The sequence below is a fragment of the Podarcis tiliguerta genome (genome assembly GCF_965153285.1).
Source record: "Podarcis tiliguerta genome assembly, chromosome: 12".
NCBI classification, from domain to species: domain Eukaryota; kingdom Metazoa; phylum Chordata; class Lepidosauria; order Squamata; family Lacertidae; genus Podarcis; species Podarcis tiliguerta.
Window position 1 is genome coordinate 34233781 of NC_139545.1, and position 27044 is coordinate 34260824.

Sequence of the window (27044 nt, forward strand, 5' to 3'; positions counted from 1 at the left end):
CTCAGCTGCTGAACAGCAATAAATAATGCCGCATGGAGCATTATTTTAGGTAATGCATCATGTTACAGTATTTAGTATTGTAAAGCAGAGTGGTTGTTTATCTGGATACAGATATTGCTTAAGACAGACACAGCCATCTGAAGGAAATATATTGAAACTGAAGGAGCACAGATGCCAGACCTATCTCAGGATACCACCGTTTGTTAGAAAACAAGTCAACAGCCTGCTCTCCTTGAAGTATTGGTGTCGGTTTGTAAGTTAAGAAAATTGGGGTCTCATAACGTAACCAAAATACGATTTCTCCACAACCACACCTTTAATGCAGATCTTACTTTTGGAAACCAACCTGTTTAAAATCAGCATACTTGACTGTTCCAAGTTCAGGTTTTATCGTCGTAACTGCGAAAAGTAAGGAAAAGTGAGCCCTGTTTTGTGATGCATTTTGGAGTTTTACCCCTGGCTTGCATGCCCAACACACTTGTTTACTCTCAGTCAAAAGATGGAACATTCTTGCTTTCTCAGAAGCAATCCCTTGAATGCTAGACAGGCAGTGATAGCAGAAGTCCTTCCCAAACATTTAAAGTTGCTCACATCAGAAGATACATAGAAAACTGACTGCAGAGAAAGTCTTATTAAATACTGGAAAATACTTGAGGAACGGTATCATAGCTCTCTGCAATTATCCTCTGAAAACTTGGTAGCTGAAAGACTGAGCTCTCATTCAGGAGGGGTAGTTCACCTACAGACAGCCTCTGCCCATACTCAAGATCTCTCTCTCTCTCTCTCTCTCTCACACACACACACACACACACACACACACACACACCTGTCCCCAGGGCATTGCAAGAGACTTGTCAGAGACAGGGGGAAGATGGCTCCTAGAGTCAAAGTGTTTCTATTGCAAGCATTGCATTTAAGATCAGGGTGCAAACACTAATACATGGAAAATTAATTACTTACAAGCATAATCTGCTATCTGAGGTGTAGCATGAGAAATCTTGGTTAGCAAAGAGGATTTTCCTGCATTTGGAAACCTGGGGTGGGGGATGAAAAAAATCTATTTAGTGTTCATATCAGTATGTAGTTGACAGAAGAATAAAACCACTTTCAAGTTTTAAAATGCATTTTACTCAAGTGAATTTTGTTTAAAATGAAGAGAAAACTTCTTAGAAGTGGGTGGAATAGATTCCATATATACTAGAAAAAGCACCAAGCACAAAAGCTGCCTTTAAATGCTCATTTCCCCCCTTAAAGTGAATCAGTGTGTGCCCCAAATATGCATTTAGCCAATGTTCCTATAAGTCCCTAACAGAACTATATGCTCTATACTCACAATGGGAAGAACCCACCTTATATTACAGGGAAGACTGAGTTGACAGGATTGTTGGGGGGGGGGGGAGCAAGAAAAAAATGCTTTGCTATTCTCCCCCCACCTTCCAAAAATCTGGTTCCTTTTTATTTTTAAGTAAGTCTCAAAATAAGTACACTCCACATTGTGCAAATGTTTAAGCTTTTAAGCACCATTTTGCAAATATGCATTTATGAAAGAACAATTGCTCCGCTATCACATTCTTAATGATTATAACCAGAAAACAAAAACCAGTAATAGAATAAATACTTTGATACCTTACATTGGACTAATGAGATAGGGGGAGGGTGCTCTTTCAAGATGCTATTGGAGTAATGGCAATGCCTCAAGAGCCATTTCAAAAGTTTTCATACTTCTTCATAAATGATTTTATTAGATCAGAAGTAGCTGTACTGTCTTTGAAATGTATACAGGGATGCTGTCTGACTTGCAGTGTATCTCAGCCTAATGTTTCTCAAATCTTTTTCCATGTCTGTGATCTAATGATAAAGCACTTATGTACATACTGAAATATTAAAAAAACCAAACTCAGACTGAGATCAAAAGAACAAGCTTTCAGAGACTCACTCAACAACTGAGTGAAATAAACCAAAGGTGTTTCCATGACTCCCTAGAAATTATTCTTTCCTTACCTCATCTAGAATAAGGGGGGGGGGAGCAAACCACCCTGAAATCTGAAGTAGAATTAGGTGGTGGGTGGGAGAGGCATACAGATATATCACAAATGCAATAGTATTTATGTGACACTGTTTTGAACACCCACCAGTTCCTTATAAAGCTTCCATTTGCTGTTGGGCAAAACCTGAATAAAAGTTCAACTTCACACATTAAACCAGAAAGAAGTGAGGCAAGAGCTGCAACTGTAGTTACATCATGCACTGCAGGGCTTTTTTTCTCAGGGGGAACTCACAGGAACTCAGTTCCTGCACTTCTCTGGTGGGTGCCATTGCCATTCTAAGAGAATGGGGGAGGTGTTCATGGTGAGTTCTGGTACTTATTTTTCTAGAAACATAGCACTGATGCCTTATTTCTATAAAGTAACAATAGGATAATCTGGAGGCAGGATAACTGACTGTATGAATAACATTCCCTAAACTTAAATATGTCTTAATGTGGATGTAGTACAGACATGGATATTTCTAGTACAAGGGCATTCACTTCAATATATAAACATGAGCATGACTCCAGAGTGCAATTTTCAGGATCAAAGACTTACCCAACTAAGCCAACATCTGCTATAAGTTTGAGATCAAGGTGAATCATGAGCCTTTGACCTCTGGAGGGCAAGAAATTTGTCGCCATGCATCCACCAACACCTCCTCGTGCCACCAACAATCTGTCTTCTGCTCTGTCAAGTTCACCTAAAAACAAAGATACAGAAGCGCTTTTTGCAAATGTTCTATTTGTTCCCAACGACACAGACATTTCTTTCAACTTGCCATTTAAATTTTAGCACTCATCTGAGACTAAGCACCACTGGACACAGTGGAGCCTACCTCCAGGTTAAATGGTCACAAAATGTGGCAAATGTTTTTGAGACTTTGTGGTGAGTCCTGAAAAATGCCTCGCCCAGCTATGGACTTTTTTATGATCAACATGGCTACGCTACCTTCACTTTTTACTTCCAAAAAAATTACAGAGTTCTGTAAGTGAACACACATAAATCAAGGCAAATATACTACCTTAATCAAAATCTATTAAGCTGCTTCTGAGAATGATCAATTAACTGTTCCTGGATGTCTGCCAGTACATCTATGCCTTTAACACCTGCACATGCAAGTTTATTGAAGTGCGAGCCAAATTATAGGTTTGTGCTGTTGCACAGACTCAGTAGAAAGTAAACAGCAACTAACAGTGCAACCCTAACCATGTCTCTTCAGAAGTAAGTCCAATTAAACTCAATTGCAGCTTATTCCCAACTACCTGGGAGTAAACCAATTTGAATTCAATGATATTTTCTTCCAAGTAGACATGGTTAGGACCGCAATGTAAGCCATGATTTGTTCTCTCAGAAAAATAATACATCTGAGGTACAGTCTTCAATATATTTTGGGTGTGTTGGAGGGGAGGTTCATGTAAAAGAATCTCACCTATAATGTTGAAAATAATGTGAGAACTTTCCCGTATGAGGGCTTATTGTACTAAATCCTTGCCAGATGCACAGTTGATATGTTTTCTAATCCTTTACAGTAACAAAAAGTGAAGAACGAAAACATCCTTACCAATCACTTTCCCATCATCCCTTGTGACAGATATTCCTTGAGGCACTTTCACTTCACAATCTTTTCCCTTAGTACCTTTCAGCGTAGCAAGACTTGTGGAGAGCAAAAATATATATATATATTACAAGATTGCTGTAAACTGGACCACACAAATTCTCAATCAATGAAACATACTCACCTACTGTTGGCTCCTGCTCCTGCTACAAACCGTTTGCTTGGAAATCGATCTTTAAGTCTCTTCAATGTCATTTTCTTTTGAGCTACCAACCAGACGTCACCGCCTTTTCCACCTTCCCCACCTAATCGAGGATGGCCCATTCCGCCAGTTCCTCCTTTCACGTAGATCCTAAGGTCATCCATAAACCTGCCATACTGCAAAAAAGAAAAAAAGTATTAAAACACTGCCATTTCATATTTACTAGCAATTTGTTAATCATTATGAAAAGTAGAGGATGCAACCCCCTGTGAGGCTACTATGAATGAGACCAAAATGCAGTACTTTACTTTCCCCATAGTGATAAATGACAACCATGAGGTTATATAAGAACAAGTACAGCAGGTGCAGGGACGCAGGTGGCACTGTGGTCTAAACCACTGAGCCTCTTGGGCTTGCCGATCAGAAGGTCAGCAGTTCGAATCCCTGTGACGGGGTGAGCTCCCGTTGCTCGGTCCCAGCTCCTGCCAACCTAGCAGTTCGAAAGCACGATAAAAAGTGAACGTAGCTAAATAGGTACCGCTCCGGCGGGAAGGTAAACGGTGTTTCCATGCTGGTTCACCAGAAGCAGCTTAGTCATGCTGGCCACATGACCCGGAAAAACTGCCTGCAGACAAACGGCGGCTTCCTCGGCCTGTAAAGTGAGATGAGCGCCGCAACCCCAGAGTCTATGACTGGACTTAACTGTCAGGGGTCCTTTACCTTTTACAGCAGGTGAGGGAAACCTCTGGCTCTCCAGATGTTGCTGAACTACAACTCCCATCACCCCTGGGTATTGGCCATGCATGCTAGGGCTGATGGGAGTTGTAGTTCAACAAGTTCTGGAGGGCAAAAAGTTCCAGATCCCTGAAATAGAGGGATGGTGTCTAAACCTGCTTCCTGTTCTTGGTGTTACTGATAATTAAGACAGAACAGATGTGAATAGTCCCATCCTAAGACATGCACAAAGAAAATACCCTGTAAACAGTGAAGTCCAAAAGGAAACTGTCTATGACAATTTGGTGCAAAGATATGCAAGATGGACACAGGATTGTAGATTTTTAAATCTGCCATTATGTAAACTTTAAGACAGCATCTTAAAAAGCAGAAACATCACCTTGCCAACAAAGGTCCGTATAGTTAAAGCTATGGTTTTCCCAGTAGTGATGTACGGGAAGTGAGAGCTAGACCATAAAGAAGGCTGATTGCTGAAGAATTGATGCTTTTGAATTATGGTGCTGGAGGAGACTCTTGAGAGTCCCATGGACTGCAAGAAGATCAAACCTATCCATTCTTCAGGAAATCAGCCCTGAGTGCTCACTGGAAGGACAGATCCTGAAGCTGAGACCTCATGAGAAGAGAAGACTCCCTGGAAAAGACCCTGATGTTGGGAAAGATGGAGGGCACAAGGAGAAGGGGACGACAGAGGACGAGATGGTTAGACAGTGTTCTCGAAGCTACTAACATGAGTTTGACCAAACTGCGGGTGGCAGTGGAAGACAGGAGTGCCTGGCGTGCTCTGGTCCATGGGGTCACGAAGAGTCGGACACGACTAAACAACAACAAAAGTTTAATAATAATAATAACCACCAAGAATTTCATCCAAGAAGGGCTGAAGAGCTTCCTTCCTTTGTACTGAAGATTTATTATCGGGATAAGGGAAGTTTTTGTCACTGGACCCGCCTCCCTGCAGCCAAATATTCAGAGGTGCACGGGGCACCTCCTAAGCCGCCCCCCGCCCCGCGGAAACGCCGCCTCATAAGGCTGAAGGGAAAGAGCTGCTTTGGCGGCGCACTAACCTCCCTCAGAAGGGCTCGGCTGAGCCGCCCCATGCTGATGACCAGCGGGCGCAAAGGGGCTCCCTTCAGCGGAGGCTTGGGCGCATGCAGAGCCAGGGAAGCAGCGCAGGAGAGTGACGCCAACCCGCGACGGGCCCGCCTGCTCGGAGGCGGGGCGGGCGGGGAAGGCGGGACCGCGAAGGGAAGCGGGGCGCTGGAGCAGAGCTTTCCTTGAGACGCTGGAGCTGCTGCCGCTGCAAATGACGACGAGGGCGCCGCGGAACATTTTGTGCCTCGCTCCAAAAGGGTTGCCTTTTAAAGAGGCCTGGCACGTTTATTTCGAGGGCTAGAAGCTGCTTCGTCAGATACGCGAAGTGAAATTCTTGAGTCTGCACACGTGCATTCCGTGCATGCGGGTTCGGGGAATGAAAACAGTGTAGGAGCGTAGCGGGAGCGCAGCGGAAGCTGGACCGAGGCAGATTCCATCCAGTACTTCTCTCTGTAGGAATGAATCCTAAACGTCATAACGTGGCAGACGGACCTTGTACACATAGAACTGCAAAAAATAAATAAATCCTGATTTGGCGGGGTGGGGAACACAAAATAAATTAGCTGGCTTTCCTTTACATATAATCTTCATCCTGGGAAGTAAGACCTGAACCACCGTAAAGCAGAGCCGCTCCATCCCATCAAGTAAAACAATAGAAATACATAACGTAACTGCCCAATCGAGTTGGTCCTGCCCCTCCAAAAAACCAAAGATCCTGGTTGCGCTCATGAAAGTTACCATGGTTGATGGTATCAAAAGTCAGGGACACGTTTTCCCTGTCTTGTCTCTTGAGGACACAGGTCGACTAAAGCAGTTTCTGAGCCAAAACCAGGACTAAACCTCAATTGGAATGGATTTACTATAAGAGTGCCTGGATCTGGTCTGTGGCCATCTGCTCAAATATCTGGATCAAAGAGGGAAGATTGGCACTGGCCAGTAATTATTTAAATTTTCAAAATCCCGTCATGGCTTCTTAAGGGTGGTCTTACCACTGTCTCCTTTAAGCAGGCAGAGATCGACCACCCCCTCTCAAAAGGAGACAGTCATCACCTCCGTGGTCCAGTCAGCTGTCCCCTCCCTGCTAGTTTTTATCAGCCAAGAAGGGCAAGGCTTTAAGGCGCAAATGGTTGCCCTCACCTTCACTTTGTCTGCATCCTTGAGCCTTATTAACTGAAACTACCCAAAACAACAGGACTAGACAGTGCTCTGGACACCTCTTGAGGTTATTCTGCTGTAACAGTAAAAGGTACAGGAAGCGGCTGGTGCTGTGGTCTAATCCATTGAGCCTCTTGGGCTTGCTGATCAGAAGGTCAGCAGTTTGAATCCGTGCAACGGAGTGAGCTTCTGCCAACCTAGCAGTTCAAAAACATACCAGTGCAAATAGGTACCGCTGCAATGGGAAGGTAAATGGCATTTCCGTGTGCTCTGGCTTCCATCATGGTATTCTGTTGCGCAAGAAGCGGTTTAGTCATGCGGGCCACATGACCCAGAAAACTGTCTGTGGACAAACGCTGGCTCCCTGGGCCTGAAGCAAGATAAGCGCCATACCCCAAAGTTGCTTTTGACTGGGCTTAACCAGGGGTCTTTTACCTTTGCCTTTCTGTAACAGTGTAGTCAGTTCCCATCAGCACTAGCCAACATGGCCAGCAGTCAGGGATGAAGTAGTGAGAACGTATATGAACTAGCATATGAATTAGCATCACAGAGGTATAAACTAAACTAAAGGTAAACTGAAATATAGATTTGTCCTGAATCACAGAGATGGTGTAACAGGAAATGGGAAAAAGAGAAGGAAATGAGTTTTTAAAGCCTGTTTGCTTAGATAGCTAGGAGATAGGTTTTATAAGTATCTAAATCAATGAAATTGAATCATTCTTTCCATCTGGGGGCACTGAGGAAGGGGAAGTTGTTTGGTATATGCTGGAAGCTCTTTACATGATTAGCCCGCTTTGAGTTGTGCTCAGTGACATGTTTTTTGTTCACCATAAGGATGCCAATTTCCTGCCCTAGCCCCCTCCTCTTCTACAACAATGATTCTGTTATAATGACTTTAGAAACAGATATGTGGTTTCTTGTTAAGATGCAATGTGGGCACTCAAGCAAAGAATCTTGACTCGCATACACGAAAAGCCAGTGCAAAGTTTGTTGCCCCCAGCACACCTTTTCCCATCTGCTGAGGAAAAGGCAATGGTTGGTTCTCTTAATTTCACTAGAAGAGTCAATTAACGACTACAATGTACATACTGAACCAAATGCAGTACTGGTGTTCAAAAATGCTCCCCACCAAACAGAAATCAAATTTTGCTTCAGAAATGGTTAGCAAGTGCTTCTAATTCCTGACCATTCCTTTGGGTATAAAACGGAACAAAATAGTGCTCTAAAAAACCCCACCATGCTCACATTCAGTGCTATTTTTCTGGGGGTACGTGCTTCTTTTTTGGGGGTACACAAAAACATTTTGTGAACCTTTGTACTTTTTTCCATTTACTGCATTTATTTATCCCGATTTGAACTATAAAATGATGATTTTCTTGAGTCAAAATGAGAATACCCCTAAACATTTTTAAAGAAAAAAAAGCACTGCTCACATTCATACCACACCATCGAGGAAATGAATCGGAGTATTGTCACTTGCCTATAGGAGATATAAGCAAGAGTAGTGACTTTACTCTGTAGTGAGTAGAAAATAATATCCAATATTTGTTCTTTGTGAAGCTCCAAGACTGCAAGATTGGTGGTGGGGAGAAAGGTGCCCTCTTACCCACTTCAGACGGGAAGATAGCCTGGACTGGCCCTGTACATGAGTCCTTCCCAGGGTACCCCTGCCATCTTTACTTAGATGGGTGGTGATCAGAAAGAGGACATTTTCAGTCATGATGCCTTGAGTATGGAATGCTCTCTCCAGGGAAGTTAACCTGGTGCCATCTTTTGGCACCAAGTGAATTAAAACAACCAGGTATTTCAGCACATTTTGTCATTTGTTTTGTCTAGAGTTTTGTTGGCTTTGAATGATCTTAGTGGCTTCTGAGCTTCTCTGACTCTGTATTTATTACTTTTTATTGTTCCTGTTATCTTATGTTTATGCCTGATGATCGTCTTACAAAGCAACTACTCTATTCCAAACTTAAAAATGGAAAGCGTAATGCTGGTGGTCAACAGAAGAGGTTTAAAGACTGTCTTAAGGCAAATCTAAAAAAATGTAGTATAAACACTGACAACTGGGAAACACTGACCTGCGAGCACTCCAGTTGGAGAACAGCCTTTACCAAAGGTGTCGTGGGCTTTGAAGACACTCGAACTCAGGATGCAAGGGAGAAACGTGCTAGAGGAAGGCATGCTTGGCAAATCCACACCGTGATCAGCACCCTCCCGGAAACCAATGTCCCTGCTGTGGAAGGACGTGTGGATCCAGAATTGGCCTCCACAGTCACTTACGGACTCATTGTTAAAACCGTGCTTATTGAAGACAATCTTACTTGGCTACGAGTGATCGCCAGAGAAGAAGAAGATGTTTATTTTATTGTTTTTATCATTATATATATATATATATATATATATATATATAAAATAAATTACTGTTTTATTTTTAAAAAATTGTACCGCGCCCACAGAGTCTTGTTATTATTCACTGACTAAATAAACAAAAACAAGTATTTTTAAAATGTCCTGTCTGTTGCTGTTTGTATTTAAACAGTTGTATTTTTAGCAGTGATTCTATCGCTGTTCATTATATTTTCGTTAAGCAACGTCATTTGGCATCTTTTAAATAAAGTGTCTTCCGTATTCTAGGGAAATGAATGTTCTCTAACAAATTTGTGACTTCAATCAAGATGTAATCAGCTGACTTCTAGGAGAAGCACTTTTAGGCTGCAGTTCTCTGCACACTTAACCTGGGACTGAGCTCCACTACTGGGCCCAGTTGAACTTCATGTCCAATAATCACCCATAGGATTGGGGGTCTAAAGCTGCAATCCTAAACCCACTTTGCAAGGAAGTGAGCCCCATTGAACTAAGTGGGACTTACTTCTGAATAAACATCAAGAGGCTTTATCTGCAAATCTCTTCCTAGGACAATTACCCCAGCTGTTATTGGACAAGGATGTACACAGGAATAGGGATGTATTGATAAGATAAGGGAACAAAGATGCAGATTGCAGCAGATTGTGTAGCTGATTGACTCAGAGCAGATGATGCGGACAGAGGCGGGGTTATATGATTTATAGCCCCTCTCCTCTCCTTTTTCACTTAATGGAGTGGATGATACTGCCAGTGTCTTTCTCTGCTATATAATCCCAATAAGCAGCAACCATTATCTCGCTAGCAACAGAAAGCAGTTTCAGACTTCTGGTCTTTGGGAACCCCCTCCACCCCTCTGTGTCCAAGTGGTCAGTCAACACAGACTGCTTTCTGTCACTGAATCTTTGCACTCAAGAAGGCTATATTTCAGTAAGTATGATTTTTCACTTTGCTCCTTAAAAACAAATGTTGAAAAAGTCTCATTAACTGAACAGGAGGGAGCCAGATTCCAAAACTTCTAGCCCAAGGCTATACAGCTTACTCAGAAGTAAGACCCACTGTGTTCATTGGAGGTTGCTTCCTTGTAAAGGCTGCAATGCTGATCCTGCCTGCCTGGGAGCATTCCCCTTTGAATTCAGCACTACTCACTTCTGTGTACATGTGTCATAGAATTGCTGTGTGTTAGTTGCTTTTGCTGTTTGATAGCCAATGACAGCAGCTACAAAAAAGACTGGTTGTTAATTTTCATGTTATTATTGCAAGTGCTTTTGTAGTAACTGAATTACAAGAGGGGAAGGCAGATATATGTTTCCAATATACTGATCACAGTAATCAATATTCCCTGAGAAGTAGGAATAATCAGGAAAAAAACTTTATTGTGCTTCTAAGTTCCAGAGAAAATAAAAATCAATCAGTAAAATCTATAATGCTGCTGTGTGAAATGCATTATTTATTGATCATGTAGATCAGTGATAGTTTTTTACTTTCTCCTGTGTGTCACTTTCTACAGGTGCTATCTACAATGTAAGAAAGTTTTACATTCCAAAAGTTTTAAATTCCTGATCTTTTTACTTGTCCACAAACTGTATATTGGAGCCAGTGTAATGTTGTGGTTAAGAGTATGAGCTGAATATTTTCTATAAACTTCTTGCTGCTTTTAAATAATTCCCTCCTGTCATGGTTGGTTGGGTGCCTAGAATCCTAAGCATTTTATTTATTTAAGGTTTTAATTATTAACACTTATATGCTGTCTTTGGGCTAACCTTTAGGTTCTCTCAACCTCTTCTGTCTTCACAACAACTTTGTGAGGTAGACTGCTGGTCTGAGGAAAAAGTGCCTGACCCAAATTTAGTCAGTGTGCATCATGACTGAATGGAGGCTTGAACCCTGATCTTCCCAGTCTTAGCCCTTTATGCTAACCATTATACCAACTGTTCCCAAGCTCTCCCTGCCCAAGACTACTTAATGATTTTTCTCCCTGTTGCTTAGAAGTGGTGATTGCTTAGGACCAGCCATAGCTTTATTCCCCTGAGGAAGGCAGAACCTCTGCCTGCCATCACTAACTCTGTCTCGTTCACCTTCCAGGCAGACTGCCAGGCTCTAAGAACGAAACAGCAGCCATTGTGCCTGCCATTCCTCTCACACACCCCTTTCTTCATACACATGTAGTTATGCCACCTTACAGACTCACAAGACCACTGGTGGTCCATGGGCAAAGCTTTGGGAACCCCTGACTTAAATCATACCGATCTCAACAAACTCAAAAGTAGCATATATAGTTTTTTTCTCCGGTCATTTTATTCCCACAACAGCCTTGTGAGGTAGGTTAGGTGACTATTCCGATGTCACCCAATACATTTCTTGACAGGGTGGGAGTGGGCATTAGGAGCCAGGTTCTTTTGTCCCAAGTCAAGTGCACAAAAAAAATTCTGTAGCGGCAGCCATCTTAACTAACCACAGAATGGGCCTCCATGGGCGTATTCAGGATTTCTGTTGCGGGCAGCAGAACCTCAGTAAGCTATGTATTTTTATTGAATTTTGGGTGGGGGAGCTATGTATTTTTATTTTTATTTGGGTGGGGGAGCTGCCCCTCTCTGCCCCCCCCCCCCAATGCCTGCCTGGATGTAATCCCATTGTTACGAAGGTTGCTCGCCATTCCCAATCTCTGCCAAGTGGTAGCAAGATTCCAGGCGCTCACCCAGGGTGCAAATTGAGGCACAGTGGAGGCTAGTCTATTTAATACATATGGCTTACTGTACACATATTTACACCTGGAATCTTCAATGAAGGAGGTGCAGAGCATTATACCCCATTAGTAATAATAATAATAATAATAATAATAATAATAATAATAATAATAATAATAATAATTTTATTATTTATACTCCGCCCATCTGCCTAGGTTTCTCCTGCCGCTCTGGGCTGCTTACAGTGCATCTTAAAACATAAAAGATCAAGCGTTAAAAACCTTTCGATACAGGGCTGCCTTCTAAAAGCTGTGTAATTCTTTATCTCCTTGAAAGTGTTCCACAGGGAGGGTGCCACCACTGAAAAGGCCCTCTGCCCGGTTCCCTGTAACTTCACTTCTTGCAGTGAATGAACCTGCAGACAACCCTCGGAGGAGGACCTCAGTCTCCAGGCTGAGCAGACACTGTCTCTCACTGTCCCTCTCACAGCTTCAGCAAGCTTGGGTCCAAAGCAATAGTCAGTCATGACACTTGGGGCAACCTCCTCCAGCCTGCGCCAAGATGGCTCTGCCTTTGTTCTCTTCTTTCCCAGAACGCCTCCAGATTTCAAAAAGGAATTTTTTCCCTATGACATCATGTCCCCCCCCATCACCTTGGCAACCTGCCAGTTCTCCTGTCTCTGTCCACTCCTCAGAGAGTTGGGGGGGGGGGAGGACTGTTCTTTTGCATTGCTAATGGACCTTAATGGCTCGGTGCCATTGTTCCTTCATGGTTCTGCACTTAGCTAACCCAGAAATTTCCTGCCTGGCACAGTTCTGCAGCTTGTATTTCCCTTCACGCCCCCAAATATTATCTAAATACTAGCATTTATTAATTTATACCATTCACTAACAGACTCTGGAGCCCTAAATCTATGACACTATATAAACAGTGGGACTTTTGAAAACACAGGCTGAGGTCTTGTGGCTACAACTGAAGTCACTCTTACTCATGATGTTGATCGGAAACAAAACCGGGTGGTTCGAGTGCAATTTAATTGTTTTGCAGCAGAGTGTATTTAAATAACACAGTGTTCCAGTAATTTATCCTAAAAAAAGATGTGTTCAACCGACTTCTGAGAGGCAGTCACATAGGAAGTTGCTTTATAACGAGCGGCACAATTATAACGAGCTGCTCATTATTGAAAGGCAGCAGCTCTCCAACGTCTCAGACGGAAGCCTTTGCTATCTGTATTTGAAGGTGGACAGTGGGTTCTTCCAGTTATTTATTTCATTTATTTACTTTTTCTTGGGTTTATATACCCCCCAAGGCACCCAAGGCAGTTTACAATGTGATTCAAACACTAAAACAAATGTATTATTTTAAACAAAGACTGACAGAGTCCTCTCATGCCAACGGGGAGCTTGATGGTATACATGCTCCCTGGCTTGGCCTCCTTTGCCTCTGCCTTCCCTCAGCGGAAACAGGCCTTCAGCCGCTCCAGGGATGGTGGATTAGGAGCTACCCCAACATTTCTCTCAGGCCAGCAGCGCTGGCTCCTGGGGACGGAGGCACTTTGGCCCTCCAAAAAAAGTTTTTAAGGATGGGGCTGAGACCCCCCTCAATATCCAAGAGCGACGTCACACGCAAAACGTCATGCTGTCGGCCTCCTCAGTCGCGGATGCAAGCCGACGCTTATGTCTCAGGTCAGAGGTGGTTCTGTGAGGAGCTATTGATAAGTGTGCTCCATGACCTGAACACCTTGGCTTAGTTCTTTGCCTTCTGCCTTTCTGCGGTTCCTTAAATTTATTTTTAATATCTTCTGCATATCCAAATTAACTTAATTTGCTCATTTATTCATCTTCTTTAAATATATACTCATTAAACAGCAGGCTATTACAATAATCCTGCCAATGTTCTTATCTGTTTACAATTTATCTGTAATTATTCAATAAACCATTTCTATTCTTTTCTAAAAAGTTTATTATTTTGATTTCTTATTCTTCCGGTAAGTTTCATCATTTCTGCATATTCCATAAGTTTTTGTATCCATTCTTCCTTTGCTGGGACTTTTGCTTCTTTCCATTTTGGGGCAAGTAACATTCTTACATAAATAAGTTTCTATACAGTTTAGGTAGTTCCGTCCCTATAATTCCCAAAAGAAAAGCTTCTGGTTCCTCCCCCCCAAGGTTATTTTAAACATCATTTTCATTTCATTATATATCATTTCCCAGTAAGCTTTAACCTTACTACAAGACCACCACATATGATAAAAAGAACCTTCTTTCTCTTTACATTTCTAACACTTACTTGATTTAGATATATACATTTTTGCCAATTTACTCAGTGTTAGATACTATCGATATATCATTTTCATTTAATTTTCTCTTAGACCATAACATACTGCAAATTCTATATCCATATTCCACAACCGTTCCCATGCTTCCATATCTCTATTATGACCAATATCTATTGCCCACTGTATCATTGAAGATTTTACTTGCTCATCCTTTGTCTCCCATTCCAATAATATTTTATGCATTTTAGACAGCACTTTTACATTACATTTCCAACAGGTCTCTCTCTAGCCAGGCATTAGCCATTTGTTGCTACCCTGTTGAACAGCACAGGAGCAAATGTGCAGAGCCTTTACACTGTGTCTTCTCCGACATTCATGTTGATGTCATGTGAAGGTCTCCTCCTTACAAAGCTCTTCAGGCTGTAATTCAGTGGCAGAGCACACGCTTTTAATGTAGGAGAGGACTGTGTGATATTGTGGGCTATGACACTCAGTGTAGCCCACCTCCTTGATCTCTAGTTGTTCAACACACAAAGGAAGAGCCCCTGACTGGGGCTACTGATGCTGGCCTTTTCTTTTCTTTTTACCTGCAATAGCAACATATTTTAACTAGTTATTGGCCCCACCTCACATGTGACAGGACATACTTGTCTTCTTGCTCCTGTTGGAGCCGCAGGTCAGTTGGACGAAGTCAGAACTAACATCCTTTTTCATGACAGTATGTTTCAAAGTTGTAAAGCCAAAGACTGTAGTGAAGTGAAGTCATAATTGTTTGTATTGTTTTCAGATACCTCTGTGCAGCATGGAATTTGTACGCAGCAGAAAGTGGCATCTCCAAATGGGTTGTCTCTTGATGGTGAATTTAGTTTTTGGCAACCTGGAGTATCAAAAAGAAGCCTTTGCCGGCCTGGGAGAGATTGATCATCATTGTTGGGAAATCTCCTCTCGTAGGCTGGTGGAAGTGAAGAAACTCAGGGTATCAAGCACAGTTCCTGCTCTCTGGGAATTCATGATGTTCCTAAAAGGGTCGTCTAAACCCAAGCATAATGACATCTTCAACAGTTTAGCTCAGACCTTCTGGGATATGTATGTAGAATGCATTCTCTCAAGTTCTCACGGAATGGGCAGGAGACAATTAGCATCCACAGAGAATACTTTTACATATGGACAGAAAGCGTCAGAAGGTAATTTTGTTATACTTACCTGTTAATAAAACACCAGATGTGTGAAGTGTTATACCTGCCATGCAACTGATGACGCAGGCTGTAATCCATGAATTATTACACCAAAATAAATGTGTTACATCTTTAAGGTGTGCTGTTAATACTGAAAGGCTGCTATTTCTAGATTAAGGCTATAATCCCATATCCCAAATTTCCTAAACATATGTCCTACTGAATTCAATGGGAATGAATTTTGAGTATAGACACATGTAGGATTGTGCTGTAAGGCTGTGCACTCTTTCCTGGGAATATGCCCCATTGAACACAGTAGGATTTACTTCTGAGTAAACATGAACTGGATTGCTCTCTAATGAAATCATCATGTATGTGTTTCGCCCCCATTTCTTTCAACTACTAAGCATTTAAATATTTCATTTATTTTTTACATTTAGATACTACCTTTTCCTCCAATGAGCTCAAGGTTCTCCGTTCCCTGTTTTATCTTCACAACAACCCTGTGAGGTAGGTAAGGCTGAGAAATGGTGACTGGCTTATGGTCACCGAGTGGGCTTCATGGCTATGAACCCGAGTCTCCCAAGGTCATAGTCAAACACTATAACCATTACACAACTCTGGCTCTCTGTGTTACACCAGCCTACCTCATCCATGTCCTACTCTGCAATTCTCCAATTTTCATAGAAATAGAACCACATATTTCACAGATGACAACCAGGAAAAAACAAGAAAGAAAAAATGGCAACAAGGACTATCTGTACTTCTAATTGGCTCTTTCCTTCCTCTGCAGGTTTCACAAACCTCAGCTGTAGAGCAAAGAGGCAAATCTACAGAAGACACCTCACCCAGATGATTCCACATTGAATGAAGCTTTCAAAAAGCACATATTTTACTGTAGATATTTCTGAGAACTCTTTTTTTTTGCGATCTTTTTCTGTGTTCTGATTTGATAAGCACATTCCAATCATTGTCAACATGGTCTTTTCTCCAGTCCAAATGCTGTATGTATTTTGAATAATTTCCTGTACTCTCTCAGGTAAATCTATGTGTTTAATACTAGCACACGTGTCCTTTTTTGGGAGAAAGGTTTCTCTCATTTTTAAAAGTTCAGAATGCAATGAAAACCAAATATATTTTTATATGCTAATAAAACATGGTGCTGCAGCAACAAGCATATTTTATACAGCATCTTATAAATGGTAATTTCATTTTAAAGACATACAAGGGGGGCGGGAATGTAAACCCAAAGAAATTATGCTTGATGTAATCAAGCATAGTGTGCAATCTCTTATAGTGTGCAATCTCTTAAACACTGGATTTGGTCACATATGTTGGTTATCATAAAATATCTTTTCTATGCTGTGTAGACTACTGAAATGGTGCTCTTACTCAATTCAGTATTCTTCAGACTTGTAATAATCTCCCTAATATGCCACAATACAGTCTTCTCAATCTCTAGTGTGTCTCTTGTGTCCTGCTCATGGAAAAGAACAGGGAAGCTCCTGCATATTCTTCACATGCAGCGTTTGGAGTCACTTGGTGGCAATACTCTGCACTATAAAACAATGTATTAGAAGTGGGACCAGTAACAAAACCTTGCAGCATGGAATGTTCAGTGTTCCAGTCAGGCCTCCTTCGATGATACTCCATCCCATTCCCCTTCTTTCCCCTTTTGTTTCCCAAAAGACATTTGGCAGCGTGTTCAAGTCCACCATGGAGATGGGCCTTTTCTCCGAAATGTTGCATTGAGAGGAGCCTATTGAAAACGTGATGCTATTTGCAGTGCTTTGGGTGATTTTTGCCATCGCTTTCTCCAAATTACTCTTGTTGATTTTCGCTCCAAAATACTGTATGTGTCTGGCAGGGAACTAAGATGCACGTAATGTATGTGTCTGGCAGGGAACTAAGATGCACGTAATGTATAAACAGTCTCTGCCTGTTTATTTAAGGCTTAAAGTATTTGCCTATAATACGTCAGTATTCCAGGATTTCTCCTATTTACCTCATTTTGAAGCAATTACTGGATTATGACAGTGATTGCTAATGCCACATTCACTTTATATCCTGAGTGGCTGTTCTCTTCCCCTTGTGCTTCAAATCCTTGTGTGTGTAAATGTCATGATAACACACATGGCTATATGCATTTATGTTAGTGCAAAAGGACAGCAAAAAGCAAATTAAATCAACTCGGCAATGATTAGACATACCGGTAATCTATATTTGTAACATACTGAATTTATTTGTTAGCATCATGATCTCCACATTATTTCTAAAGCAATATATATCTAAAAATAACTGCACTTAACCAGTGTGATACAAATATGTGATTAAAATTTGTATATAAATTAACAACAACAAAAAACAGGGAGCTGCCTAGAACAGCTCTAGATAAGGTTTATTTTACAGATACTGAATCTTTCTTGAATGGATCCACAACTTTAACTGTTTTGATCCTCTTTAAGGCTCCACCACGAATGGAGAGCTTTTTGACTGCAAGATCTGTATCAGCTAGTGGCCCTCCAGTCAATTCAGCAGGTGTACTTTCAACAGTTACTAAGCGACCAGATGCAACCTGGAAAAACAAAACACATTGCTCAGTATTCTGACAAAATGAAACAAGAGTTCTGTTTTACAACAATTCCTTGGAAAGGAGACATTCTAAAATTCTCTTCTTTTAAAGCATATTTTGAAAGGAAATGTAAAAACTATTAGTTGATTTGTAATTGACTTTTCTCATTCATGCTTTTATGATTTGTTTTTCAAGAATGCATTCTGAAACATACACCAGAAGTTCATGCCTTAGGTTTAAAGTGTGTGTGTGTGTGTGTAATGAAGGAGATTGATCATAAATTCAAATCTTATTTCTGCTATCTATGCTTCCTGTCATACTTCTTCCTTAACCCCTTATTACTGCTGATCTCCAACAAATAAAAATAACTTAGATGCTCTTTCCTCTAACACATAAATTATTGAAGAGCCTGCTTGATACCACAGAGCTTACACTTACATCTCCATCAGCATGCTAGAGCCATAGATTAACTATGGTGATGAACTGATGTTTTGTTTGAAAAAGTGTTTCAATATGAAGGGTGAATATTATTGCACACCACCCCCAATCTCCAAGCATTGAAAGATTTCAGGGGTTCCAGTTGCTTACCCAGGGTTTGTGTTTCCTTTGGGAATGAGGCACAGCGGAGACTGTGGTGTCTTTATGAAAAACGGTTTACTTACACATATATACAACCTGAGCTTACGATGGAGGGGTTCACAGCCTTGGAGTCAACAGAAATTGAACATTGCTCTCAAACATTTCTCTAACACCCTCTCCAGATTGCTGCTTTACTTCTAGGTCACATCAGTGCAATTCAACTCTAAATTCAGGTTTTGACCTTACAACTATCTATGAATCGAGGGAGGGCCCGCACCCACAGAACCCCTTTCTTTTGTTTTCCTTAAAGGCCCATCACTCAGGCTGTCACCTCAACACAAGAAGAGAGCCTGGCTTATATTTTAGCACTTGCTGGGTCCAGGGGTTAAGAAGGATCTCACATACAGTCTATTTCTTCCCTCTGCCCCCAAACTCATAAAAATATAGTGAAACACTTGCTGCTGCTGTAATGAAAAATCAAATGTTTTGCATTCTCAGAATTTTCAACCTTGGATATACATTTCTAACAGCCTACTTCCCACCAAGCATACAACACTACCCACCAAAGAACAAGAATCTGTCCTGAAAGGCACAAACAAACAACAAAATACAGCTTCCCTGCAGAAAAATAACAGACAAGTTAGCAACGGCATTAGAACATGCATAATCAAAAACCAATTAAGAAAACGCAATTACACTTTTAACCTTAGACTAGTACGGTAACCGCTTATTCCTTTCAAGCAAGTTTTCAGTTCATCAGGATCTCTTCAAGCCTTCCTCCTTGGTGCACAATCCCTGTTACATTTCTGCATCCCAAAGCAGCTTACCCAGTCCCCAATCCTTGGCATACCCAAAATAATGGGTTTTCAACATGTTTAAGCCATGATGCAAGCTTCAGTACCAAAGCTGCATTACCCAAAGGCCTTGCTCATCCTTTCCCTTGTGCTACTGCAGCACAAAGTGGTTTTCAAACACACACAGAGTTTTCTGAACAATTCCTAAAAATCCTTAAACAGCAAGATAGCCTGGCTTATATTTTTAACACTTTCTGGACCCAGGGGTTAGAAGGATCTTGCATATAGCCTACTTCCCCACCCCGACTCATAACAATATAGTGGAATACTTGCTCTGCTGGAAAGAAAACAAACAAACATTTTGCATTCTTAGAATTTTCAACCTTAGATAATACTTTTGTAACATTTTATATTTTTGAAATTCATATTTAAGATTTGTAAGGATTCACTTACCGTGGTATTTAGGCCTTTAATGTCAGTTGGATGGAATGTTGCGTTGTAAGGTTTTACCTTTGTTCTAGAATTTTCTATGGATTTTTCCTGAATCCTTTTTGCTTTCTATAAAAAATTCAAAAACGGGTGAGGGATAAATGACATGGCAAAGTCAAATATCTCTTTTTACTCTCATTTGAATTTTTAGCCTTAACACATTAAAAACACAAATAGGGATGTTTCAGACTATGTATCTTTCCAAGTATGGTGATGCAATCCACCCTGAGTAAACGTAATATGAAGAACTAGCAATTAACTAAGTATACAAACAAGTACCGTACATTGTACATAAATGCCCCTTCCTTACAAGTGACTGAACAACCTCACACTGTCCAAAGAGAAACTGAAGGAATTACTTTGAACATATTTAAGACATCAGTTTGGCACATCTCCTGCTTGTACAAGCCTTCCTATTCTTAATTTTCAAATTTAATCTATTTATCATGAAAATATAAATTCTACAAAATAGAAAAGAGGATCCACAATAAATATCTATTTAATAGCTTAAAATAAATATTAATTGGAGCTAAAATCATCCCAAAGGCAGTATTCACAATATCCTTACCTTTAAAGTCTCATAATTTGATGTCCGGGCCAAGAAACTTTCCCAGGACTTACTGACCATTTCCTTTTGCTTATGGAGGGATTGAATCTAGAGCGTGAAAGAAATTAAGGAGGAAATTAAAACCTCTCATTCTTCAAAACTGTCTTTAGTGGCACAGTTCAGATATGGAATCCTATTTTGTAGTTCAGAGCAGAGCTCTGGTTGCACTATAGGCACCAATATCACTACACCCTACAGTTTGTTTGCAATTAGCTCCCTCCCCAAAAGTGGAGATGGTATACCAAGTATAGACTCCATAGGAGAGACAATAACTTCTTAGTTTTTAAATAAAAAGCGCTTCTTATATATATGTGTTATAAGAAAGAGAGTTTATTTCTTTTTAAAAATGGTTCCCTCTCACATGCTGCTTCTTTGCTTACCTTGGCATAACTTTTTTCTTCTTCTCGAAGTTCCTGGTATTGTTGGCTTTCCAGCATTTCAGTTTGGAGAGAGATAACCATCTTTCCAACGTTTTCAAATGCTTCCATAATAACCTGCAGTGCTTCATGGTCAGGAGTTACAGGTTTGATGTTTTCTTTTTTAAGTTCTGCATATATCTCACTCCAGATTTCACCTACCTTTATTAACAAAAGTGGCACTTTTAGAAAGCTATCAATACCAAGGACAGCTAACACTTTTCGGGCAAAGACCCAGAAAGAGCCACTTTTGACTCTCTGTTCAAGTATCTATTTTTATTCATTAAGTTTAAAGAGGAAGCCAAGTGTAATCACAGGCAAAAGTCTGGCATTTTAAATTCTAACAATGTGTCTTGCATTGTGGCTGCAGAGGAGTACATATGTAGTGCTTCAGATTCTTAATTATACTAGCTCTAACAAACAAAACCATAAATAACAAATCACATATTAAACAATGCTTACCTTGAAGTCAAGATATCTACGTATGATAGCAAGTGTAACAAAATCCTTGGCAGAGAGGCCAGGCAAATTTTCAAAGCCTAAAGCAAAGCATTAATAATTACTTTTAGAGAAATCTTATTTCTGTATTGAGATTTACACTGTCACAAGGCAATTTCAAAGTGGACACATTAGCAAAACTGGCTTAGATAGCCATTATAGCTGATTGACAAGGAGATACAGGATTTTTCTTTTCCTAGTTCTGCAGTTGCAGATGCAGATGAACTTGCCAAACTTGTGCGTAACTCTGATTATTCATTCTTCTGTTTATGCACGCTGTCTTTGGTTAAATAACATAAATTATTTTACTGTTTTATATCCACCTTCTTAGAAATTAAAGTATATGTAAAATGCAGGAAATAAGTTCATGGCCTTTACCTAATTTACATATTACACAATAAATCTTTGCTCGCATGTTTTCAGCAACATCCATAACAGCAATAGTGGGACAACTGGCAGGCATTGGAGTAACTTCTTGCTTTCTTTGGAACTTGCCAGCCAATGGCTTCTTTGTATCTGCAGAGGGAAAATGTCAGTGTTAGGTTCCACTCATCATCAGATATTCAGTAATTATAATACTTTCACTGAAAGAGTGTACCGTATTTTTCCGTGTATAAGATGAGATTTTTTCTTATGAAATAATGTGGGAAATGGGGTGTGTGTGTGTCTGTTGTCATTTCATTCCCCCGCTCTGCAGATATGTGGGATTGTTTCATCACATGTCTGTATTTACATTCCAACTCTGTTGGAAGTCATGGGAGCGGAAGTTGTTTTTACACTGTTCCATTCTGTTGTATTTTTGTTTTCCCTTCTCTCCGAGGAAGAAGAGAGAGAGAGAGGAGCCATGTTTTTCCTTTGTCCAGATTTTTATATAATAAAGTAGCTTAGTACTCACACTTCGAGCCTAGCTCTGCTGTTGTTGACTCTGCTAAGTCAATGTGTGCTCACGTCCCAAGACATGAATCACGTTGGGGAAGAAGATTGATGGATCTCCCAAGCGGCACGCAGAAGAGAGAGACAGGCTGGCATGTATATGTTGTTTGCCTGGAGGCATGTCCAGCCTCCCGGCGACTGCCCAACAGGGTCGTCTTATACACGGATAGTGCAGAGGTGGGATGGGGGATTGGTTGCTGCCGTGAGCAGATTTTCTGTGGCAATTGGGCAGGTGATTGGTGGCTGTGGCAAGGGCTGTTGTTGATTGGTGGCTGATGGCAAGGGCTGTTGTTGATTGGCTGTTGCTGCCCAATTGGCAGCTGCTGTTGGCGTGCGTGATTGCCATCGTCGGTGCGGCAGGTGGGTGATTTTTTGCAATCCCCCCCATAAAAGAAGCTCCACAACTCCTGGCAATCTCCCCCTATTTTCTTAATTCTTAATAGGGGGAGTCTTATACATGGGGGCATGTTAAACATGAAAAAATACGGTACTCTGTTATATGTCATTTAGGTATTATCTATTAAAATGTATAGAGACATTCAATTTTTTTAATGAGTATATATATAACAGTCTCCACTGACCTTCATTCCAAGGAAACCAAACCCTGGGTAAGTGCTGGAAACCCCTGGAGTCTCTCACAGCTCAGATACAGGGGTAGCGTACAACAATATCAAACTTCAGGTGCATGACAATGCCTTTCTTATTCCAATATACATTTTAGGCTACTGTTTGAGTTTATGTTAAGTTTTATGGTGAATTTTTATTATTTTATCCTCTGTATGGTTTATTTTTATGTATGCTGTTTAGAAATGTGAACGCTTAAGTGATATATAAATACTACAGACAAACAACAAAATATTTCATATATAAGAGCCTCTATTCCTCAGCATTATTACCTCCTGGTCTGCTTGACTTGACTGAGCCAAGAATTTTTAAAAATACAAAATTTATTGAAGAAATTCTTACAACTCTCCACATCAGCCCAAAAGCAACAATTGTTTGTAATAACTGGTTTTCAGACTACTCCATCCCTATTATGACGAGGGTGTTTATGTATATTTCTATGAGTCAAAACTTAGCAATGGTGTTTGTTTTAATTTATGAATTATACTGAGGGCTTTCTGAGATGAATACTGGGCTTCAAATCTAGCATCATTAATTTGGTTGGAGAATGAGAACAAAACACTGGTTAGGAAACAATGTTTACTATACTCTGTACTGACTTTATTACATTGTTTCACTTTTACTTATACCAAATGTTATTTTCTAAGAAACTGATTATGTTTAGGGACAATGAATTTAGTTTTTAAATAAGATGCATAAAGAGTGGTATTGAGTGAAACAGATTTACCAAGCAAAGCTACCTCAATCAATCAATCAATCAATCAATCAAACTAATAATAGACGCTCTTTGCAGCTGAAGGGACAAATGCCATCTAGTGGTAAAACTAGTAACAGAATAAAGTATTTCGAGTCATGACTGAACTGGGGCTCTGTTTCTTCTACTGTGTGACCACTGTATTTATTTATTTCGACCTCATAATATCTACAGCAATTAGCACAGGCCAAACACCTGTCCTTTTGAGAAAATAGGATGTGCATCTTGACATAAGTATACCTGTTTAAGTATACTAGAAATAGCACCCAACCACAAAAGGGAGGATAAAGCAATTAATCACCCATTCCTCTATGTTGCTGCTACAATGCAATGCTGCAATGCCCCCCTCCTGACTGGATAACAACACTGGACTACACTGCAGGGTTGCCATGTACTATTGTGTCTCACACCACCACTCAGCAGTATTAGCATAGCATAGCGATATTTGCAGGACTGATGTTACCCATGCTTTCTCAACAACAATACCCCTTCCCCTTATAATGCAGATGTACCAATTTTATTTATATTTGCATTTGCAAATTTTTTAAACAATGGGTGGTTTTTTTGCATTAAATTCTACATAAGATACAAATTAACTCATTTCTTTGCTGCTTTTTTTCCTTCTGAGTAAACATGCTTCTGTCTTATCATCGCTATGCTAAGTCCTGAATTTCAAAATTATTTTCTCTGGGCAACAACCCCCTTCTCTACCAGGGAAAGTAAAAACAAAATGAAGCCCAACTTCAGAATGAACCAGAAAGCCCCTTCATCATAATGAAAAAAATACTTTCTTCATTGTCCCAATCTAGAAAAAATAATGGAGTGACATATACACCAAGAAAGACTCAAACACACAGACATACCTAGGGGTTGGCAAAACTGGCCCACGCTGGGGGTGCAGGCTGGGGGTGTGCGCAAAAACTGCGGTGCTGCTTGGTGCCCCTGGGCTACCAGCTACTGGGCGGCCTGTTCTGTGGCCACTAATTCCACAAGTAACTGTGGAAATTAGTGCCTGCCCATTTTGCTTCGTAGTTTTTGTTCCACGAAGACTAGAGGTTTATTCATTTTTTCTAATGAAAGCTCAGAGTCTGGAAACCCTGCCAGCTCTGAGTTTGGCACAGCTGCACTCCCCTTGTCCCGCTCTCCATGTTCCTGTATATAATCACGCTTAGAAAAATTCAGCTCTTCTTAAAACTTCAGTAATTCTCTTAAATTTACAACTACTATGATATAAAATACTTGGCAATCTAATACTTACCAACAATTCTCCCAACTTCGTCATGTTTCACTCCCATCTGAATCTCTTCTTCTCTCCATAACTTTATTAATAAATTGGCTGCTGTTTGGTCTTTTTTCCCTCGCCAGGTATTGATATGAGAAGCAGTTTTAGGGTTGTCACAAAATTCAACTAATATCCCAAGTATTAGATTGCAAACATTCTTTTGATTTAACTTTGCAGAAGAAAAACAAGGACAGAATTTCAAATCTAATCCCTAATAAATTTTGCCTTCACAATTATTATATATAAAAAAACCTTTGAGCATTAAAACCCTGATCTAGTGGCCCAATGAATACACAGGCATTCAAATGCACAGATGGATTTTCTCCCACACACTTCAATGTCAGTGAATACTTTGAATGAATAAGAATTCATGCAAAGCTGAGTTCTGAAAGGAATCAGGCATCTCTTAGTTACATATGTACAGGAGATCCACAAAGCTTTGAACTGGGGCTCAGTTGTTAACACTAACTACCTATTTTTCCATTATAAAACTTGTAGATGCATGAAGCAAACATTTTAGAGGGCAGACTTTGCTGAAGTGTACAATGTATTAGGATGGACAGAAAAATGTCTGAGCAATAGTTGTTAAAAGTTGTATTAGGCTCTTTGTCTTCTCCAGTTCTGGGGATGTGATATTTTGAATGGAATCTGATTATCAGGTGCAGAATTTTAAATCCTGAAAATTTTTGTCCCCAGTTTAAATAAGTGAAATGCAAGTTTCTGCTCTTCTCATTTTAGAAATATGTTTGAAAATGCAATCACTACAAAAGGTCTATTCAAGCACTCTGCATTTGTACTCCACATTGTGTTTATACTTGTTCTACTTTAAGGCTTCCATGTTCCACCTGTGTATTCCTGCATTTTAGAGTGTGAGCCTGTAGGCGGGTACTTCTTCTTTATCTAAGTACAGTGCCTACTACATTGTACATACTTTACAGATGACAGTACCCTTGATTTGTATCTCTTTTACCTAATTCCAACACACTCCTTTCCCCCAAAAAACATGTTTTCCAAACCTAAGTAGGTGTTTCAGAATAAAGTATGGAAATTGAAAATGTTTGTGCAAAATATGAGTATTTGAAGTTCTATTGATTTACTTCACTTCAGAGCATGTATTTCTTGGAGAAGATTTACTGTTTCCATAATTTGCATTATTTTGGTGCAGAGTATGAACAGACCCTAATGTTGTGCAATTCGTCATTCCCAAGACATATGGATGCCAACAATTCCCTAAGAAGGTCTGTTTCCTGAGGCAGTGCCTCCTAGCTGCTGTGCATGTACAGTGAAGACTTTCTTCATGTTTTGCTTCTTTGTAAATAAAACGGCACCCATTTTCCATCTGTAACTACAGATTGCAAGGCACCACCTCTGTTGTGGGAATAACACATTTTCATTTTCAGAGCAAAGAGTCATACTTGGCTCATGGAAAAATTGTGTGTGTGCGTTTCGAGTCTTTACTATAGCAGTGTAGATTGTGGTTGCATGAGCATCACAGACGCACATCAAGTATAGTCTGACAGGGAGCACAACAATGGACATATAGCTGAAACCTGACACCTCAGCAAGAGTCAATTACACAATGTGTATTTAATATTTTACTACAGGTGGTTTCCCAATAAATAGTACTCACAACAAGCAAATCCAGGAGAGTGAAGAGGCCTTCTCTTTCAATAAAATAGTCCTCTAAAATAGTACAGCCCATGACACAGCACCTGAAATGAAAGTAATTTCAGTTCATTTAATTTCTTTTGCTTACTCTCAGAACACACATGGGATTTACATTAACACATTGAAAATGGGAAAATATCAAATTTGGGTGCTTCTCTTTTATTACATTAATTTGAATGTACTGAATGTCTCAAATGATTTTCATTTATAAAAGGATATACGATACAAATTTCAAAACAGATGAAAAAACATTGATCAAAAGTGCTCATATTGTGGCAATATAAAAAGGACAACTCCTACCCCACCCTATTAAAGATCAACATCAAATGCAGGCTTGGGCATAGTTTAATCATACCCTATAACCCCAATTAAGACCGAAATGTTAGGGCGAACAGAAACATCTTTGTCTGGCACTTAAAAATGGGTAATGGTGATGCCATGTGTATCTCTCTGGGGAGAGCATCCAGCCACCACTGAAAAGATCCGTTCTCATGTTGCCACCTTCCACACCTCCCTCAGAAAGACTCAGTTGATGAATGCAGGGTCCATATAAGTTCATAT

At 40.3% G+C, this 27044-nt stretch overlaps 2 protein-coding genes across 4 annotated transcripts in view; one reads left to right on the plus strand and one right to left on the minus strand.

The window, feature by feature from the left end:
• Positions 1–27044, minus strand: part of CFAP69 (cilia and flagella associated protein 69) — a 50740-nt gene that overhangs the window by 5836 nt on the left and 17860 nt on the right. The window contains exons 16-29 of the mRNA XM_083407185.1: positions 26446–26527; positions 24792–24984; positions 21601–21738; positions 21187–21263; positions 20689–20886; positions 20270–20356; positions 19666–19770; positions 17669–17842; positions 5584–5874; positions 3770–3963; positions 3592–3683; positions 2586–2730; positions 961–1034; positions 347–399 (exon numbers count right to left, since the gene is read on the minus strand). Of these exons, the coding sequence (XP_083263311.1) occupies positions 347–399; positions 961–1034; positions 2586–2730; positions 3592–3683; positions 3770–3963; positions 5584–5874; positions 17669–17842; positions 19666–19770; positions 20270–20356; positions 20689–20886; positions 21187–21263; positions 21601–21738; positions 24792–24984; positions 26446–26527 (1903 nt within the window). The remainder of the gene's footprint in view (positions 1–346; positions 400–960; positions 1035–2585; positions 2731–3591; positions 3684–3769; positions 3964–5583; positions 5875–17668; positions 17843–19665; positions 19771–20269; positions 20357–20688; positions 20887–21186; positions 21264–21600; positions 21739–24791; positions 24985–26445; positions 26528–27044) is intronic.
• Positions 9537–16494, plus strand: FAM237B (family with sequence similarity 237 member B). 3 transcript variants are annotated; one of them, XM_083405846.1, is made up of 4 exons: positions 9537–10057; positions 14880–15276; positions 15708–15777; positions 16061–16494. In XM_083405846.1, the coding sequence occupies exons 2-4, from the start codon at positions 14895–14897 to the stop codon at positions 16080–16082; spliced, it is 474 nt and encodes a 157-aa protein (XP_083261972.1). In that variant the 5' UTR covers positions 9537–10057; positions 14880–14894; the 3' UTR covers positions 16083–16494. The 3 variants fall into 3 exon arrangements, with proteins under 3 accessions (XP_083261972.1, XP_083261974.1, XP_083261973.1); XM_083405848.1 differs by lacking the exon at positions 9537–10057 and adding an exon at positions 11147–11448; XM_083405847.1 differs by lacking the exon at positions 9537–10057 and having other exon boundaries at positions 14440–15276.

What these genes read in the sequence shown, in the direction of transcription:
- FAM237B (XM_083405846.1), top strand. Translation starts at nt 14,895, where the DNA reads ATGGAATTTGTACGCAGCAGAAAGTGGCATCTCCAAATGGGTTGTCTC. An exon ending in TGGACAGAAAGCGTCAGAAG is followed by an intron (nt 15,277 to 15,707) that starts GTAATTTTGTTA and finishes TTTTACATTTAG; the next exon opens with ATACTACCTTTTCCTCCAAT. An exon ending in CTTCACAACAACCCTGTGAG is followed by an intron (nt 15,778 to 16,060) that starts GTAGGTAAGGCT and finishes CTTCCTCTGCAG; the next exon opens with GTTTCACAAACCTCAGCTGT.